Source organism: Canis lupus, chromosome 30 (assembly GCF_003254725.2).
Source record: "Canis lupus dingo isolate Sandy chromosome 30, ASM325472v2, whole genome shotgun sequence".
Taxonomy (NCBI): domain Eukaryota; kingdom Metazoa; phylum Chordata; class Mammalia; order Carnivora; family Canidae; genus Canis; species Canis lupus.
Window position 1 is genome coordinate 7,098,496 of NC_064272.1, and position 20,143 is coordinate 7,118,638.

The 20,143-nt window shown below is 38.2% G+C and overlaps 1 protein-coding gene across 10 annotated transcripts in view; it reads right to left on the bottom strand.

Moving 5' to 3' along the window:
* Positions 1–20,143, bottom strand: part of FSIP1 (fibrous sheath interacting protein 1) — a 194,340-nt gene that overhangs the window by 158,971 nt on the left and 15,226 nt on the right. For 9 of the 10 annotated variants that reach the window (XR_007407420.1, XR_007407426.1, XR_007407424.1 and 6 more), the window contains exons 4-5: positions 17,527–17,681; positions 15,880–15,973 (exon numbers count right to left, since the gene is read on the bottom strand). The exons of the other annotated variant lie outside the window; for it this stretch is intronic. Coding sequence is in view for 1 of the 9 variants with exons in the window: in XM_025473235.3 (XP_025329020.1) it covers positions 15,880–15,973; positions 17,527–17,681 (249 nt within the window). In the remaining 8 variants the exon portion in view is untranslated. The remainder of the gene's footprint in view (positions 1–15,879; positions 15,974–17,526; positions 17,682–20,143) is intronic. 10 annotated transcript variants of the gene reach the window in all.

Consider the following 20,143-nt stretch of genomic DNA (forward strand, 5'->3'; position numbering starts at 1 on the left):
TCTCCAAATAAATAAATCTTAAAAAAAAAAAAAAGTGGGGGGGGGGGGAGAAAACCTAGGAAAAAAAATCCATGTGATCTTGGGTTTGTTGATGAGTTTTCATATATAACACCAAAAGCATGATCCATGAAAGAACAAAATTGATATACTGAACTTTATTAAAATTAAAAATTTCTACTCTACAAAAAAATACTGTGAAGAGAAAAAGACAAACCATAGGCTACAAGGGAATATTTACAAAACACATATCTGATAGAGTATTTGTATCCAAAATATACAAAGCACTTAAAACTTAACAGTAAGAAAACAACAATCCAATTTTTTTTAATAGGCAAAAGATCTGAACAGACAACTCACTAAAGAAAATATACAAATGAGCACCTGAAAAGATAGTCAACATCATTTGCCATTAGGGAAATGCAAACGCAAATTAAAACAACAATGAGAGGGGATCCCTGGGTGGCGCAGCGGTTTGGCGCCTGCCTTTGGCCCAGGGCGCGATCCTGGAGACCCGGGATCGAATCCCACGTCGGGCTCCCGGTGCATGGAGCCTGCTTCTCCCTCTGCCTGTGTCTCTGCCTCTCTCTCTCTCACTGTGTGCCTATCATAAATAAATAAATTAATTTAAAAAAATTTAAAAAAAAAAACAAAAAACAATGAGATACCACCATATACCTATTAGAATGGCTAAAATCCAGAAAACAATACCAATTGCTGCCAAGAATGCAAAGCAACAGGAACTCTCATTCTTTGCTGATGGGAACACAAAAACTGTAAGGCCAACCTAATAGGCAGTTTCTTACAAAGTGAAAACAGTCATACCATATGGTCTAGCAATCCTGCTCCTAGATATTCATCTAAGTAAACTGAAAATTTACATCCACAAAAAAACCTGCATACAATGTTTAGAGCAACTTTATTCATAATCACCAAAAACCAGGAGCACTCAAGATACCTCTCAATAGGTGAAGTTATAAACCAACTGTGGTACATCCACAGAATGAAATATTATTCAGTGACAAAAAGAAAGCAGCTTCAAGTCCCAAAAAGACATTGATGAATCTTAAAGGCATATTGCTAAGTGAAAGAATCCAATCTGTATGATTCCAATTATATAACTTTCTGGAAAAGGCAGACTCTAGAGACAGTGAGAAAAAAAAAGAAAAAAAAGATCAGAAGTGTCTTATTTTTTTTTTTACTGTGTGGGGGGAGGAGGGAGAGTTGAATAGGAATTCACACGGGATTTTCACAGTGGAAAACTATTCTGTATGATACTGTAATGCTGGCTTCATGACACTATGCATTTTGGCAACCTATAGCTTCAAAACACAAAGAGTGAACCTTAATGCACGCAAGTTTTCAAAATATCATTTAGGATGTCAGAGGATCCCAGGATGGAATGCAGAATGTGACCATCTAACCATTTAACTGTATTACAAACGTCTGAAACAATCTCACTGAGGTGGGTAGAGGGAAAAAGTGTTTACCTTAAACTACCCATGGAAATGAGTGGAGTCTGGGGCAGCCTGGGTGGCTTAGCAGTTTAGCGCCGCCTGCAGCCCAGGGCATGATCCTGGAGACCCAGGATCGAATCCCATGTCAGGCTCCCTGCATGCAGCCTGCTTCTCCCTCTGCCTGTGTCTCTGCCTCTCTCTGTGTCTCTCATGAATAAATAAATAAAATCTTTAAAAAAAAAAAAAAAAAGGAAATGAATGGAGTCTGCAAGACTAAAGGCAGTAGAGACTGCACCTGAGCAGTGTACTCCAGTTGACCAAGCTGTCTCCTATAGGGGCACAGGTTAACAATTTTGATATCACCACTCATGGAGTGGAATTGAGCAAAAAGTGAATGGAGGGCCAATGGTGAGAGCCAGGTTTCTCACTGTTGGATGGAGAGTACAGATTAACAAGAGGAGGTGGTTAGAATGATTCAGGTGGTAATAGAATAAAATTTGAGACATCAGTATGAATCCATGTTTAGCTTAATATAGATACAGATGACTACACATAGAAATATTTATAGATGGCCTATATAACAGGTTAGTGTACCCGCAAATATATTCCTCCTCAGAGGGCCTAGAATCAATGACTCCCCAGTAGCAACAAGCATATCTAGCATCCAGATCTTGGTTTCTAATATCATAATCAGAGGAACCAGGCTCGCTGAAGAGACTACTGATTCTAGGACTCAAATAGGAAATATACAAGCTGGGGGGGCGGGATTAAAAAGGAAATACACAAGATGAGTCTGGTGCATCCTGTTGTATCGAAAGTAAGAAAGGGCTCAGCAACAACAAAATAAAACTTGCAATGTTGAAGGTACATCAAAGGGATGGGTGCTCAAGTCGGTTGAGCATCCAACTCTTGATTTCAGCTCAGGTTATGATCTCAGGGTTGTCAGGTGAAGCTCTCTCTCCCTTTGCCCTCACTTCTCTTAATAAAGAGAGAGAGAGAGAGAGAGAGAGAGAGAGATGGGAGTCAATTGAAAGAGCTCCCAATGATCAAAACTGGAAAAATTTGAGCAGCAAAATAAAGTGATATTAGATTACTATAATCCAATGTATAAAATAAATATCCACAAGTCTATATTAATATAAATATATGATTGAATAAATACATGGAAAAAACAGACAAATCTCCCAAGCAGAATAATTCAAAATAATTTATGTAAATACTCCACCTTCAAGGAGGTGAAAGCATAACACCCCACATCCCAAGTATGGGCTGCACATAGTAACTTCCTTCCAAAGACAGGATGGAAAGGGGAAATTTTTTTTTAAATTTATTCATGAGAGACACAGAGAGAGAGAGAGAGGCAGAGACACAGGCAGAGGGAGAAGCAGGCTCCATGTAGGGAGCCCGATGTGGGACTCGATCCCGGGACTCCAGAATCACGCCGTGCCTGGGCCAAAGGCAGACGCGCAATCGCTGAGCCACCCAGACATCCTGAAAGGGGAAATTGAAGAACTTTACAGTGGAGAAATATGGCAAACACCTCTTCAGCCAGGTGATCAGAGTTGACATCAACAATGATATGTTGATAGTATGATGTGATGAAATAGAAATGGCACTTTAACTCTGCAGTCTTCCTCCGAAGAACATACAACCCTAGTCAAATAATAAGTAAAACATGGATAAATAGTAATTGCCATAAATTCTACAAAATACTTAACAAGTACTCCTAACAACTGCCAAAGTCATCAAAAAAGGAAAGTCTGAGAAAGTGCACAGCCAAGAGTAGCCTAGGGAGACATGAAGACTAACATACTAATGTAATGTGGTATCCTAGATGGCACCCTGGAACAGAAAAAAAAAAAGGTAAAAACTAAAAGTCTGAATAAAGTGTGGGCTAATAATAATGGATCAATATTGGTTCATTAATTATAATTAATTATAACAAATGTACCATACTATGCTAATAATAGTGGAATAGGTTGCAGGTATATGGAAAATCATTGTACTATTGTCCTAGTTTCTCTGTAAATCTAAAACACTGTGCTTTAAAAAAAAGTTGACTTAAAAAAAAACTTTTAGATTAAAAAGAGAGAAGGAAAACATGAATGAAATTATAAATAAGAAATGTAGCGTAATAAACAAAAAGGAAAATTAGGGATCCCTGGGTGGCGCAGCGGTTTGGTGCCTGCCTTTGGCCCAGGGTGCGATCCTGGAGACCCGGGATCAAATCCCACGTCGGGCTCCCGGTGCATGGAGCCTGCTTCTCCCTCTGCCTATGTCTCTGCCTCTCTCTCTCTCTCTCTCTCTCTCTGTGTGTGTGACTATCATAAATAAATAAAAATTTAATAAAAAAGGAAAATTATTCTTCTAAGATACTATATGAAATTTTATTAGTAAAATGCTAAATCTTGGTGAAATGAATACTTTGAAATCTCACTGACATGAGTGTATTGCCAGAATTGACTCAGAAGACCAGAAAACTGAAATATAATAGTAAATATGAAAGAAGTTAAGAAAAGAGTCAGAGAATTGCCTCCAAGAAATTATTTGAACCAGATGGTTTTTCCAGTGAAATCTTTCAAGTTTTTAGGGAACAGATAATCCCCATTTGTATAAACTATTTCAAAGAATAGAAATAAGTGAATAGCCAGCCCCAATCATTTTATGAAGTTAACATAGCCTAGCAAAGCATAAATACACACACTCCCAACCCCACCTATACCATCAACATCGTAACATACATGCCATAGGCACACACATCACACACACACACAGAGCAAATCTCACTTATAAATATAGATGCAAAAATTTTGAGTAAATTCAGCCATTCAAATCTGGTACTAAATCAAAAGAATAATCCTTCATATCTAAGAAATATTGACCCAAGAAAATTCATTTAGTCTTTAAATATATTAATTTTAAAACATTAAAAAAAAAGTTTGTCAAGATACAAAAACTTTGATAGTTTAAATAGATAATGAGGGCAGCCCCAGTGGTATAGTGGTTTAGCACCGCCTTCAGCTTGGGGCGTGATCCTGGACACCTGGGATCAAGTCCCACATCGGACTCCCTGCATGGAGCCTGCTTCTCCCTCTGTCTGTGTCTCTCCCTCTCTCTCTCCCTCTCTGTGTCTCTCATGAATAAATAAATAAAATATTAAATAAATAAATAACGAAATGCATTAATAAATTTCAACACTAAATCTTTATGAAGTTCTCAGAATAGGAATAATTATTGAAAAGGACACAAAAATTAACATTATTTCCAGGTGATCATAAACTAACAAGACTCCAAGAAACATCTAAAGGTAATTAGAATCAACAAGACAATATAATGATAACTGAGGGCCAGAAGAGTTCAATGTTCCAACTCAAGCAGTCAGGCAGAGGCCAAATCCTCCCTTCTTCCATCTTCTGGTTCTATTCAGACCTTCAACAGATCAGATGATGCCCACCCACACTGGGGAGGGTAATGGACTCCATCCAATCCATCAATTCAAATGCTAGTCTCTCATGGAAACACCCTCAAAGACACATCCAGAAATAATGCTTACCCAGACATCTAGGCATCCCATGATCCAGTCAAGTTGATGCATAAAATTAACCATGACAAAGTCTGGATGGATAATGAAACCATCAGCCCAGGTTGAGAAAACATGCAGAAAGAGAAATAAATTTCAACAATGAAAAGTAAGGGAGAGGAGAACAGAGAAAAAAGGAGAGCCAGCAGGGAATAATGACACCCATAAAAATGTTACCAGTCTATGATCAGACAACTGTGCCAGATGCTACAGAGAGGTCAGGCAGGATAAAAGTTGGAAGTATGTCGCTAGCTTTAGAATTTAAGAGGACTACTGATGAAGTAGTTCCTGCAGTGTGAAAGGAGAAAACCCATACCACTAACAAGTTGAGAAGTAAATGGAAGTTGACCAGGTAGCCACAGTAGGTGTGGAATATCCTCTCAAGAAGTCTGACCTTTAGGGATCCCCGGGTGGCGCAGCGGTTTAGCGCCTGCCTTTGGCCCAGAGTGTGATCCTGGAGACCCGGGATCAAATCCCACGTCGGGATCCCAGTGCATGGAGCCTGCTTCTCCTTCTGCCTATGTCTCTGCCTCTCTCTCTCTCTGTGTCTCTCACAAATAAATAAAATCTGAAAAAAGAGAGAGAGAGAGAGAGAGAGAGAAAGGGAATGGTACCTGTTTGGAAGTAGGGTGAAGAACTGTGGAAGGAGATTTTATTTGTACGATTGGCTGGTTTGATGGCTCTCTCTGTTTTAGGGCCAGAAGATTCAAAGACAGCAAACTGAAGGGAAGGAAGAAGACAGAAGACAATAAGTAGGCACAGAATGATGGATGAGGTCAGGAGCCAGGGGCAGAGTAAAAGGGATGGATGTGCTCTAGGTAAGGCACAGAATGATGGATGGATCAGGATCCAAGGGCAGAGTGAAAGGGATGGGTTGTCATTGACCTTGGCCTTGGAGAGCAGCACCTTCCCTTAACCTAAGTAAGAAGGATGGGGGATGGAAGAGAACAGAGTACAACTTAGAATAAGAAGGAAAGAATATGGGAAAGGATTCCCATCAAATTAGTTGTTTTCTCTGGCCAGTAAGCAGGCTGGAGTGAAGGACTTGTAGAAGACAGTAGAAGATTAAACACACAGTAAGCATTTGGAACAGCCACAGTGGAGAATGCAAAAGATACTGCTGGTGATACTAGGACATAACAGAAGTTAAAAACCAAAAATCCTTAGCCCTACTGATAATTATAATTAAGTGATTTTCTTCCTCAATTCTCTGCAAACCAGGACTGCAAAAGACTACCATATTTTCTTTGAACATCCAATCTTAACAACATTCATGAGCAGAAATAGCACTGACCTGAATTTCACCAAGAAGCACTTCCAAAGAAGTATTTCAGATCGTTAAGATGTCACTGTGCTGTGTCATATGCACTAATAAATTTAGAGCCAGAAACACAGAAGTCAATATAACAAAGGAAAAAGGAATAACCTCCATCAAAAACAATGATGATGGGCAGCCCGGGTGGCTCAGCTGTTTAGTGCCTGCCTTTGGCCCAGGACATGATCCTGGAGACCTGGGATGGAGTCCCACATTGGGCTCCCTGCATGGAGCCTGCTTCTCCCTCTTTCTCTCTCTCTGTCTCTCATGAATAAATAATAAAATCTTAAAAAAAAAAAAAACAAATACAATGATGATGAACAATTCTATCATTACATGTGTCTGCCTCTGAGAGTCCAGAATTCTGTCTTTATCGACCAGAGAAATGCTACAAACTAAGGAAAAAATTCTGGTATGGTAAGGAGTTTGGATTTTCATCAGATTTCTCTACAAAAACTTAAAAGCGGCCCCTCGAAAGTGGGGTGGAAAGACTCTTAAAATATTCCTAATGTCTCTAACAAGTGCAATATTGTTTACTTCAGCATCTCAATTTTTAAACTTGAGGTTATTAACTCTGGATTATAAAGTCAAAATGTGGTTAAAAAAATCAATTTAATGTGGTTTTTAATCTTTCTTGGTGTCAAGGCCCCACGTTTATAGCTACCAATAATACGAAATGTATCACTCAACAACCAGTATCTTCTCATTTGGCCTGCTGCTGCTTCTTTGTGATATTAGAGGGGCTAGGATGTATTTTGTGTTTTGGGAGCTGGTTGGAAATTGCCATTGTGCCACCAGCCCAAAGTCCCTCAAATTACTCTTCAATAAGAGGTTAAGCAAATGACTGAGGGACATAAGGAAGAATATTCATCCTGAGAATTTCTCACTTTTTCTTTTAAGGAAAAGAGGGAGGGGGGATATTTGGGTATATTTGTAGATAAGTGTTTAAAGTTCGAGTCTAAAAAAAATTTTTTTAATCCAAATGAAGTTCAAGTCTAAGGAAGTCCGGCTCTAAATTCTTCCACTCTTTTAAAGTGCGTATTTTAACTAGATGCTGCCACCTACTGGATAATTTACAAGGGCTCTGTGCTCTCCTGGTAACAAAGAAAAAGTTACCATGGAGCGGAATGGGGCAAAAGATTTCTGTTTTCATCAGCCTTATAGAAACACTTTACTTTAAAACTTGTGGCTATAAGTAGGTTTGATCAAAATAATTGTTTGTTTCAACTTTATACTTTTAATTAAGAGGGGTAGCCAAAGTTCAGTGAATAACATGGGAAAGAAATTAATCTCAAAATGGAACAAATGCAAGTAGTTTCACACCATCTTACAATATGCAACTATGTTGTAATAGTAACATAGACTATTATGTTTAATAGTCTTTAAAATCACTGATGTGTGGTCAAATTGGGCTCTTACATTTCTATTCATTTCTTTTATACACTCTGTGAAAATTTTCTGCTAATAATACCTTTCTTACACTACAGATTCCAAAAGTTTCCTCTTTTGGAATGAAGTAATGACTATTTTATGTAAAATGTAAAGAAAAAATGTGTAATTAGTCTAATAAAGTAGGCCAAAGTAAATACCTCCTTTGGTTTCTAAGATATTTAGAAATCAGGTATGTGTAACTGTTAAAAATATGCCTAGGATATAAAAAACCAGCAAGAAATTTCATTAAGGAATTTGCCTTCCACAAAAAATCCAGTCACCAGGACGCCTTGGGTGGCTCAGCGGTTAGGCATCTGCCTTTGGCTCAGGGCATGATCCTGGGGTCCTGGAATGGAGTCCCACATTGGGCTTCCTGCATGGAGCCTGCTTCTCCCTCTGCCTTCTGTCTCTGCCTCTCTCTCTCTTTCTGTCTCTCATGAATAAATAAATAAAATCTTAAAAAAAAAAAAAAAAAAGACCAGTCACCAAAAAGAATCTACTTAAATCTGAAGAACCAGGAACAAATGTAGTAACATCATCTTTTCACTGGGACACACTGGTCTAGCATGAGCTACAGACAGTAGCAAAAGTGAAAGTAATAGACATTTGGTTCACCTACCAGTATCTTTTATTCCCATTCCTTTTACACTGACCCTACTTTTGCACCCTATCTGCTCTGAGCACAATAAATGCTTCCGGTCATAATAATTGACTAAGAATTCAAAATCTAAAAATTGAAACTCTAACATGATAATGTTTAAGCCAGTGATTCTCCATGAGCACAGGTTTCCAGTCCTGAGAAACACCAGCTTTCAGTTCATGAAGTCCAACTACTTTCCATGCTGGAACATTAGTACTGATCTAACATTACTGCCAATGTCTGCAGGGCTTATGGCAGTCACGTGACTCCAAAGACACAACAGGGAGCTCTATAGGTTTAAGCCAAATATACACGGCACGAGCTTTAAAGTGAAATGTATTTGATAGTTCTGGCTTGATCATGAAGAAAAGGCAACTGAAAACAAAGATCTTGCCCTGTAGAGTCAAAAGTCAGGATTTAGCTCCAGCTTCCTTAAATACAGATGCTGAGCTACTGTAATATCCAGAATTATATTCCTGACATTGTCCATATTCTTTATTTGGAACAACATATGCAGTGTTGGGTCTATGAAGGTACAGAATTACTGATAGAAATGAAAGAAAATATAAGAAATCAAGATAGATTATCTTCATACAACAACCTTCAGACATTTAAATTAATAAAATAGCATCTATAAGCTCTAAGTTTATTTTTTTAAATATATATTTACTTATTATTTATGATAGACAGAGAGAGAGAGGCAGAGACACAGGAGGAGGGAGAAGCAGGCTCCATGACAGGAGCCTGACGTGGGACTCGATCCCCGGACTCCAGGATCGTGCCCTGGGCCAAAGGCAGGCGCTAAACCGCTGAGCCACCCAGGGATCCCCTATAAGCTCTAAGTTTATAGGTGCTTTGCAGTCTTTTTTCTTAAGTAGTATACTCACTGTTAAACATGAACTCTCAAAGAGAAAAACAGGCTTGAGAAAAGCACGTTATTGAAAAAAACTTTTTTTTTTAAGATTTTACCTATCTATTCATGAGAGAGAGAGAGAGAGAGGCAGAGACACAGGCAGAGGGAGAGGCAGGCTCCATGCAGGGAGCCTGACATGGGACTCGATCCTAGGACTCGATCCCAGGACTCCAGGATCACACCCTGAGCTGAAGACAGACACCCAACTGCTGGGCCACCCAGGCATCCTGCAAAAAACTTTTTGAAGAAGACAACATACCTGCCCTAATAAAGTGTATTACAAAGCTATAATAATTTTTTAAAAGTGCAATACTGATATCAGCACAGACAGAAATATTAATGGAAGAGAACAGAAAATTTGGAAAAAGACCCAATTAGTGGATGATAAAGTTAGCATTCAAATAAGTGAGGAAATGATAGATTATCCAATAAAAGATACTGAGATAACTAGTATTAAAATCAAAGACAAATGGAGACTGGGGCACCTGGGTGGTTTAGTGGGTTAAGTGGCCAACTTTTGATATTGGCTTAAGTCATGACCTCAGGGTCCTGAGATGGAGTGCTGGGTCAGGCTCCACACTCAGTGGAGAGTCTGCTTGAGATTCTCTTTTTCTATCCCGCCTTCCCCCACTCATGTCATCTCTCTCTCTAAAATTTAAAAAAAAAAAAAAAAAGTTGCCTGGATAGCTCAGTGGGTTAAGCATCTGCCTTCAGCTCAGGTTATGATCCAAGGGTCCTGGGATTGAGTCCTGCATCAGGCTTCCTTGCTCGGCAGGGAATCTGCTTCTCTCTCTGCCCTTCCTCCCTGCTCATGATCTCTCTCTCTCTCTCAAATAAATAAAATATTTTTAAAAATGTTTTTAATTAAACTAAAAATCATGTGAGCAGACAAAACCAGTTCAGTCATACAAACAAAACTCAATTTAGCTTCTTTTGCAAGGCTAACTTGACCTGGGTCATCTCTTGCTTATGCCTCTTGAATTCATAAGCAAAACTTCAGTGTTTTCCAAAATTGATATGAAGTAACTGTTCTACTTTATAACAAAATACCCCTGAGCCTCATTCCATGTTTCAGTTTTAGCGTTCCCAGTTTGTAAGCTGCCTTTTTGATGTGTGCACAATAAACTTTTACTAATTACTATTTTGGTGATTCACTTGTTTTATTTCTGTTATTTGTGATCTCTTGATGCTAGCTGACAAACTGCGGGGAAGAAAACAAATCAATTCTCTATTGCATATATCACAAGAAAATGAGTTCCAAGTAGATTAATATTTTAATTTTTTTCAAAAAATAACTATAAAAGGAAGACATGGGTACTTTTTTTTTTTTTTAATTTATGATAGTTGCACAGAGAGAGAGAGAGGCAGAGACACAGGCAGAGGGAGAAGCAGGCTCCATGCACCGGGAGCCCGACGTGGGACTCGATCCCGGGTCTCCAGGATCGCGCCCTGGGCCAAAGGCAGGCGCTAAACCGCTGCGCCACCCAGGGATCCCGGGTACATTTTTATATCATCTTATATTGAAAAAGATCTTTTTCAGCAGAGCAGCAATCAATGAAAAAAGTAAAGAAATAACTGATTTAGCTAAATAAAAAATATTAAGTTTGGGAGAGCAAGAAATACCACAAAACTAAATATAAGTTAGGAAAAAATGTTTTTAGTATTTGATAATAGTTAAAGAATTAGTACCCTTAATATGTAAAGTAGTCCCTCAAACCAATAAAAATGAGCACCTCATTTTTTAAAAGAACAAATTATTCACAAAATGGCTAAAAGAACAAATATTCAACGTCCTTAATTATCACAGTTACAAGTTATGACTCCATTTTAAATAAGTGAAGCTAGGGACGCCTGGGTGGCTCAGCAGTTAAGCATCTGCCTCCAGCTCAGGGCATGATCTCGGAGTCCCAGGATCGAGTCCCAGGATCGAGTCCCACATCAGGCTCCCTGCAGGGAGCCTGCTTCTCCCTCTGCCTGTGTCTCTGCCTCTCTCTGTCTCTGTGTCTCTCATGAATAAATAAATAAAATATTTAAAAATAAATATATATATGTGAAGTCATAAAACAATTATTAAATCCACTGATATTGTGGGTATAGGAAAACAATTCTCAAATAAAATACTTGAGGGGGTTCTAAATTGATATAACCTTTTCAAAAGTCAATATAGATAAAATTCTTTAAAATGTCAAGCCCTTTGATGGAGTAATTTCTCTTCAAAGATATACTCATTTCCTGTATCTAGTGTCACAAACCAACACAAACTTGGTCACTGAAAACAACAAAAATTTATTCTCTCACAGTTCTATAAGTCATTAGTCCAAAATCAAGGTTTCAAGTAGGGCCATACTCCCTCTGGGGGCTATCAATGAAATTTCATTCCTTGCCTCCTCCAATTTCTGGTGGCTGCCAGCATTCCTTGGCTCAAGGCCACATCATTCCAATCTCTGCCTCCTTCTTCACATGGCCTTCTCTTCTGTGTGCCTCTTCTCCCTCTGCCTCTCTTTTATGGGCATACATATGATGGCATTTAGAGCCCTCCTCCATATTCCAGAATTATCTCCTCATCTTAAAACCCTTAACTTACTCACATCTGCAAAGACCCTTTTTCCAAATAAGGTAAAATTGACAGTTTCTAGGGATTTGATGTGCACATCTCTTGGGAGGCCATTTTTTCAACCGGTTTTCCACCTAATTTTTCAATTACCAAAGAAGGTCACAATAGAATAATTAACCCAAGGATGTTACAGCATTATGTACAACTGGAAAAAAAATGAAAAACAAAGAAAATTATGTACAGCATTATGTACATACAGCATTATGTACAACTGGAAAAAAGCATTATGTACAACTGGAAAAAAAATGAAAAACAAAGAAAATAACCTAAATAGTTAACAGCAGAATATTAGTTAAATAAATTATGGTACATCTATGTAAGGAATCATTAAAAATAATGCTGACAGAGCATAAGGAATATAGTCAATGATACTTTAATAGTGATATATCAGGACAGATGGTAGCTGTACTTGTGAAGAGAGCATAACGTATAAACTTGTTGAATGACTGTCATACACCTGAAACTAATGTAGCCTTGTGTGTCAACTATACTCACATTTTTCAAATTTTTTAAAATGCTGATGTAAACCGTACCAGTTATCTATTGCTACATGCAAAAGTCACCTAAAATGTAGTGCCATACAGTAATAATTACTGCAGGCAAGATCTACCAATGGATGCTAACAGTAGTGGACAAAAGTTTGAGGAGAAACAATATATTTACATAACCTTAAAGTATCTTGCCCGAGACATGTATAAATTATAAAAGGAAAATTAGTAACTTTCCAATAGAGAAACCTGGCAGACACCAACTTAACCAAGTTTTCAAGGTTACCATCGCCAGTAAGATGAGGCGTTAACTCATGACACCCTGCACGTGACTGAGTGAGAGCCCATAACTGCTGGAGTATTCTTGCCAAAATGCATCAAGGGAAAGCTTCACACAAACGTAAATTAAATGATATTTTACAAAATGGCTGACCAGTACTTTCCAAATGTGTCGAGATCATAAAAAACAGGGAAAGACTGAGAAATTATAACAAATTAGAAGAGACTAGGAAAATATGATAACCAAGGGTAAAATGGGATCCTGGGTTGGATACTAGAAAAGAAAAAAGGACATTAGTGGGAAAACTGGTGAGATTTTAAGAAGGCCCTAGATTAATTTAAATTTAATTAACAGTATTATACCAACATTAACTTCTTAGTGCTGATCATTGCAAAGTCCACCATTGAACAACACAGAAGTTAGGGATGCTGACTCCCCAGGTAGTCGAAAATCTGTGTGTAACATTTTTGATTCCCCAAAAACTTTACTAGTGGTCTGTTAACTAGAAGCCTTACCAAGAATGTAAACAGTTGATAAACATATTTTGTATTAAGTATTATATACTTAAATTTAAGTATTGTATTCTTAAATAGAGTACGCTGGAGAAAAACGTTGTTAAGAAAATCATAAGGGGGTGCCTGGATGGCTCAGGCAGTTAAGTTTCTGACTCTTGGTTTTTGTCAGGTCATGACCTCAGGGTTGTGAGATCAAGCCCTGCATTAGGTTCCATGCTCAGCACAGAGTGTGCTTCTGATTCTCTCTCCCTCTCCCTCCCTCTAGTGGCTCTCTCTCTCAAATAAGTAATAAATAAATCTTTAAAAAAAGAAAGAAAAGCATAAAGAAGAGACAGTGCATTACAGCATTGAAGGGTAAAAAAATCCGCGTGTAAGTGGGCCCATGAAGTTCAAATCCATGTCATTCAATGACCAACCATGCTATGGTTATACAAGTTGCTAACATTAGGGGAAACTGAATAATGTCCAAGGTTGCCCCTTCATCCACATGTCGGCATGTTAGTTTCCAAGGGCTACTGTCACCAATAACTATGGAATGGGTGGCTAAAAACATGTCTGGAAGTTAGACACCTGAAATCAAGATATCAACAAGGCCATGCTCCTCTGAAGTCTCTAGGGAAGAATCCTTCCATGCCTCTCCCTAGCTTCTGGTGGCTCCCAGCAATCCTTGGCATCCCTTGGCTTGTAACTGCATCGTCTCATCATTGCCTCTACCTTCACGTGACCTTCTTCCCTGTGTCATTGTGTCTCTGTGTCTCTCTGTGTTTTCTCCTCTTCTCCTCTCATAAGAAGACCAAACATTAGATTTAGGGCCCACCTAATCTACTGTGGCCTCATCTTAATTAACCACATCTGCAAAGATGCGATTTCTGAATAAGGCCACTTTCTGAGGCTCCAGGTAGATATGAATTCTAGTGGGACACTACTGAACTCACTACAGGTGGGAATCGGCCAGCATCACCCCCTCTGTGCAGCCCCTCCATATGGCTAGTTTGGACTTGCTCCTGGCAGGGCAGCCTCAGGGTAGTCTGACCCCTTCCAGGATGACTCACTTTCCTCCAAGGGAGCCTTCTAAGAAGAGAAGCAGAAACTGCCAGTCTATTTTAATGGCTAAGGCTGGAAATGGCATAGGATTGCTTTTGCTGCATTCTATCGGTCAAAGTAGTCCCAGCCCAGCCCAGACTGAAAATACAGGAAGAAACTAACCCTGTCCCTCAGTGAGGACTGGAATGAACATACATAGAAGGAGGGAACAGATGGAATCAGTTCCAAACATCTTGGAAACAAACCACCACACAGCGCTGCTCTTGCTGACAGCTAAAGGTACTTATGACATACAAATTAATAGAAAACAGATTACAAAACACCATATATATAATTTGATCTCTATTTTTTTAATATATATGGATATTTACATAAAACAGTCTCAAAAGATAAAGAGAAAACAAAAATAACAATAATGATTATCTCTGCAAGAGTTGAAGTGATTTTTTTTCTTCCTGTTACCAATATTTTCGAATACAGATTACACATGTGTTATTTCAATAATAGAAGTATACAGTAAATGATTTATGATTTTAACAGGCAAATAGTTTTTTGTGTTTTAATTAGGTTATATGAATTGTAAATTTGTAAATCTATCAAGGAAAAACTCAGAAAGACTCTTTAAAAAAAAAAGTCCTTAGTCATAGAAAGGGCAACCCAGATAGGCACCCACCTTCTTGGGGAGAAACATTTCATGCATTCCAAACCCAAATCCTTCAGGCCCTAGCAGCTTCTGAGCTCTCAATGCTGGGTCTAGGAAGAAAGAAACCTAAAGGAATTTTGCTCATATCAAAGCTTGTGCTAAACAGCTGCAGGAATCTGAGTAGAACCCTGAGACGTTCACTTTCCAAAAGACAGATGGCTCCCAGGATTCTCAGAGAAATCAGAGGCCCTTGCTCAGAGCTGGTCTTACCCCTGAGCAATACTGATAACCACTTATGCGATGGAGGTTAAAGGATTTCCAAAGTGTCCTGCCAAAACATATCAAACTGCTTCCCAACCCCTAAAATTTTCACCACTATGTAAGTTAAAGATTACATGATTCCAAAATACTCCTGCAGATGAAGAAGGAGGAAGAGAAGATAAAGGAGGAGGACGAGGAGGAGGAGGAGGAAAAGAAGAATCATAAAGATATGTAAACACAAGGTTGGAAAGTAGAAACATGCACAGTTAATTGGCTGGTGTCAAAAGCAAGACTAAAAGAGAACAGGAAATAGGACAAATCAGTAATGGGTTTTTATTTAAACGGGTTGCAGAAGCCTGAGAGGGACACTCATGGGAGGATTCTAGGGAGTTAGGAGACTGTCTGCATAGACTGGGTGTCTAGAGGCAACTAAGAGGCATAAAAAGTAAAGACAAAGACACACTTTGTCTCTCTCCCAACTTTTCAATGCCCTGTTCCCCACATTCCTTGAGCAGATACAAACCCTAGAAGCCTCTGAAATTTACACGCAGAATACTTCCATATAATCTGATCTAATGTGATCATTTCCCCTAAAGTACTTTAGGCTCCGAGAAAAAGAAAAAATAGCTGAACTGGGAATTTTACTTTAATCCAAATAGTCTATGACTCTGAGATAAAAAACAAAGACAAATTTAACTCACTGGCAGTTCCTTCTGATGCAGCAGTCAAAGCTAGAAACTTTTTTGTATTTTCCATCTCCTCGTTATTTTGCAATGCTTCACTATTTTTTGCAGACTAATAAAAGAGAAACAAGTTTAAACATGGGGAAAAAAGACAACTATATTCATCGATATGTTTTAAAATTCCAACATGGATTCCAAATTGTGTACACACAAGCAAGAAGGTCATTTTTATTATTTTAATTAGGAAATCTATTAGTATTCCTGTTCCCACAAAATCCTAGGAATAAGTGTTCCCAAATAGAGTTGGAATGTATGTCTATTAAAACATAATAATTATCTTGCTTAAATCCTCTTCAGCTTCTGTTTAATATTTCTATAACTAGTGAGTAACCTAGAGGTACATCATCAATTACAGTTTCAGACATCTCAAGATTGATAATGTATTTCAGGGATCCCTGGGTGGCGCAGCGGTTTGGCGCCTGCCTTTGGCCCAGGGCGTGATCCTGGAGACCCGGGATCGAATCCCACGTCAGGCTCCCGGTGCATGGAGCCTGCTTCTCCCTCTGCCTATGTCTCTGCCTCTCTCTCTCTCTGTGTGACTATCATAAATAAATAAAAATTTAAAAAAAAAAAAAAAAAAAAAAAAAGATAATGTATTTCATTATGGGTCCAGTTACAATTCCTGTTTCCAAACAAGTAAAAATTTGCTTTGAGATGCAGTAAGAGTAAATGATAGACTTTTTCTGCTAAGATTTACACAAATAATTTCTCTAGTTTAAAGCACTGCATTTTGTATGGTGCTTTCTTTCTACCCTGTGATCTTCCTGGGAATCTTGCAAAAATGTATTCTAATTACTTCATTATTAATTCATATTATTGTCTAGGAAGTTTCCTGGAAGTCAATCAACTGATCAAGCAGGACTTTATCGAAAACAATCAATCTATTATTGCAATATTCCTTACTTTAAAAGTGCTCTCCTTTAAGGGGCAAAGTTCATATATGAGAAAGGCTATACATCAAGTCAGTGCAAACATCTGGTCAACTTCCACCTCTCAATACTACAGAGAATAAAAGGTCTGAGAAGGCCAAGGAAAGTTAACGGAGCATCAGAAATGTATTAAGATAGATGCAAATACAGCATGGTCACAGACCATAAGCAGTTTACAGTTTCTAAGAGTTCCTGACCAGCATATGAAACAGTGAACTCCTCACTACTTGGTCACAGAAGTTAACTCAAACAATAATGGTAACCAGGGGTTAAATGTTTGTATATTTATGTATTTATCTCCAAACTGTAAGCTTGCTGAAGAGAAAGCAGACATACATACTCAATATACACAGGTGCCACATTACTTTCTATTCCAGAGATAGAGGAACCCCAGCCTGACACTGGGAATAGAGATCTATTGCACTGTGGAAAACGAACATGCCAAACCAGTGCCTAAAACCTGGAATGCTGCAAGGTTACCTTGTCCAGTTCCAGAAAACTATCTACCTCCAGAAAACTGTCCTTATATGGGCATATACACACCACTGTCCTACTTCCTCCACAAAATAAATCAGTAAGGGCAGACCATGCTGATATGACCATGGTCCACACATTTCTTATTCATCTTGGAGGAAACTGTTTCTTCCATTTTAGTACATGGTTGGACAATTCTTACCTTAAGTTCTTCCCACAGCTTTATTCTCATGTCTAGACCTTGCTTCTTAATTTCTTTTTCTCTATATTGTCTCTTCACCAATATCTTATCAAGCCTCTTCATCTTCTGAATAGCATCTTGAAGTTGAGAATCTAATTCTTTTAATTCAGGTTCATCTATATTGTTTGAAAGTAGGAATGAGCTTAAAGTTTAGTACAACCATAAAGTTTTGTTTTGTGTTTACTATTTGTTCTTTCATTCAACACATGTTTATAGCTCATCAGAATAAGTAACATTGGTGTCATGTATCTTGATTTACAAAGTGCTTTCACATATATTTTTTTTCCTATAATTATTGAACAACCCCATGAAATAGACATTTATCTCTGTTTTATGGTTGAAATAACTGGGTCTTTTCTTTTTTCCCTTTTTAATTTTTTTTATTTGAGCATAATTGACACACAATGTTACATTAGTTTCAGGTGTACAACATAGTGATTCAAAACTCTATAACATGCTATGCTCACTACAAGTATATCTACTATCCGTCACCATACAATGCTATTACAATACTGTTGACTGAAAAAAAAAAACACCATTAACTGAATTCCCTATTTTATTCTCATGATTTACTAATTGCATAGCTGGAAGCCTGTAATCTCTCACCCCTCTTCACTCATTTTGCCCATCCCCACTAATCCCTTTCTTTCTGACAACTATCACTTTGTTCTCTGAATGTATAGGTCTGCTTCTGCTTTTTTTTTATTTATTCATTTTTGTTTTTTAGATTCCACATATAAGTGAAATCATATGGTATTTGTCTTTCTCAGTCTGACTTATTTTAATTAGCATAATACCCTCTAGGTCCGTCCACACTGTCACAAATGACAAGATCTCATCTTTTTATGGTTGCCTAATAATCCATTGTGTGTGTGTGTGTGTGTGTGTGTGTGTGTAAATATATACCACATGGACACTTGAACTGCTTCCATATCTTGGCTATTATAAATAATACAATAATCATAGTGATGTGTATATCTTTTCAAATTAGTGTTTTCATTTCCTTTTGGTAATTCCAGTAGTGGAATTCCTGGGTAATATGGTATTTCTATTTTTAATTTTTTGAGAAACCTCTTTACTGTTTTCACAGTGTCTGTACCAATTCATATTCCTACCAACAGTTCACAAGGGTTCCTTTTTCTCCACATTCTTGCTAACATTGGAAATAACCAAATCCTTTCTTTTTTTTTTTTTAAAGATTTTATTTACTTATTCATGAGAGACAGTGAGAGAGAGACAGAGATACAGGCAGAGGGAGAAGCAGGCTCCCCATGGGGAGCCCGATGTGGGACTTGATCCCAGGACCCCAGGATCACAACCTGAGCCGAACGAAGGCAGATGCTCAACCACTGAGCCACTTAGGTCTCCCACGTCCTTTCAAACAGCTAAAAAATTATGGTATTGAACTTAGAAGTGGGTCTCATCTAGTTTTCAATCCCAAAATATTTCTCCTTCATTCTGCTATACCTTCTATTATTCACAACTAAAAAATAAGGAATAAGACAAAGACTCTATACTCAAGCTGCTTCAGACTAAAAGAGAGGCAGGTAGCTCTTTGTGAAACAGCAGTAAAATGTAGCATATCCAGACACCAAGTGGTTCCAACATACAAAAACAAATTCAGGAAAGTACTCCATGTAACTGGATACCTTTTATCTATGCCCTTCTCATCTGTTTTATTTTCTTGAAGTGCCTAAAAATGGATAATTGGTAGTAACTTATTTGAAATGAAGGACTCTTTAGAACTTTTTTTTTTAAAGATTTTATTTATTTATTCAAGAGAGACACAGAGAGAGAGAGAGAGAGAGAGGCAGAGACACAGGCAGAGGGAGAAGCCGACTCCATGCAGGGAGCTGGATGTGGGACTCGATCCTAGGTCTCCAGGATCATGTCCTGGACTGAAGGTGGCGCTAAACCGCTGAGCCACCGGGGCTGCCCTCTTTAGAACTTTCTTCCCTCAAGTTTTAACTTATGATTAATGATAATAGTAAGGAATAGCAGCTAACATTTATGGAGTTATCTGATAGGCACAGTGTTAAGTACTTTATAGGTATTATCCCATTTATTCCTAATCATAATCCTGTGAAGCAGTGTAAGTACTATGTCCATTTTGGGATGCCTGTGTGGCTCAGCAGTTGGGTGTCTGCCTTCGGCTCAGGGCGTGATCCCAGGATCCCAGATCAAGTACCACATAGAGGAGCCCGCTTCTCCCGCTGCCTGTGTCTCTGTCTCTCTCTGTGTGTGTCTCTTATGAATAAATAAATAAATAAATCTTTAAAAAAATTATTGTCTCCATTTTACAAATTAGTAAACTGAGGCTAATTTGTAATGAACTACATATATGTCCAAGATGATATAACGAGTAAATGGCAGAGTCAGTTTCCACCCTGATCTGATTTGACACCCAAAACTCTCTACCTCCAGGAGATACATCCTCTGTGAAGTCTGATGAAAGATGACGATCTGGCAATGAGCATAAATGCTCAAATACTAAAGTCTCAGCCATTCCAGGTTAGATCATTAGGAATGGCATATTATGCTAAGAAAGGTCACATTTTGCAACTTTTTAAAATCCAAA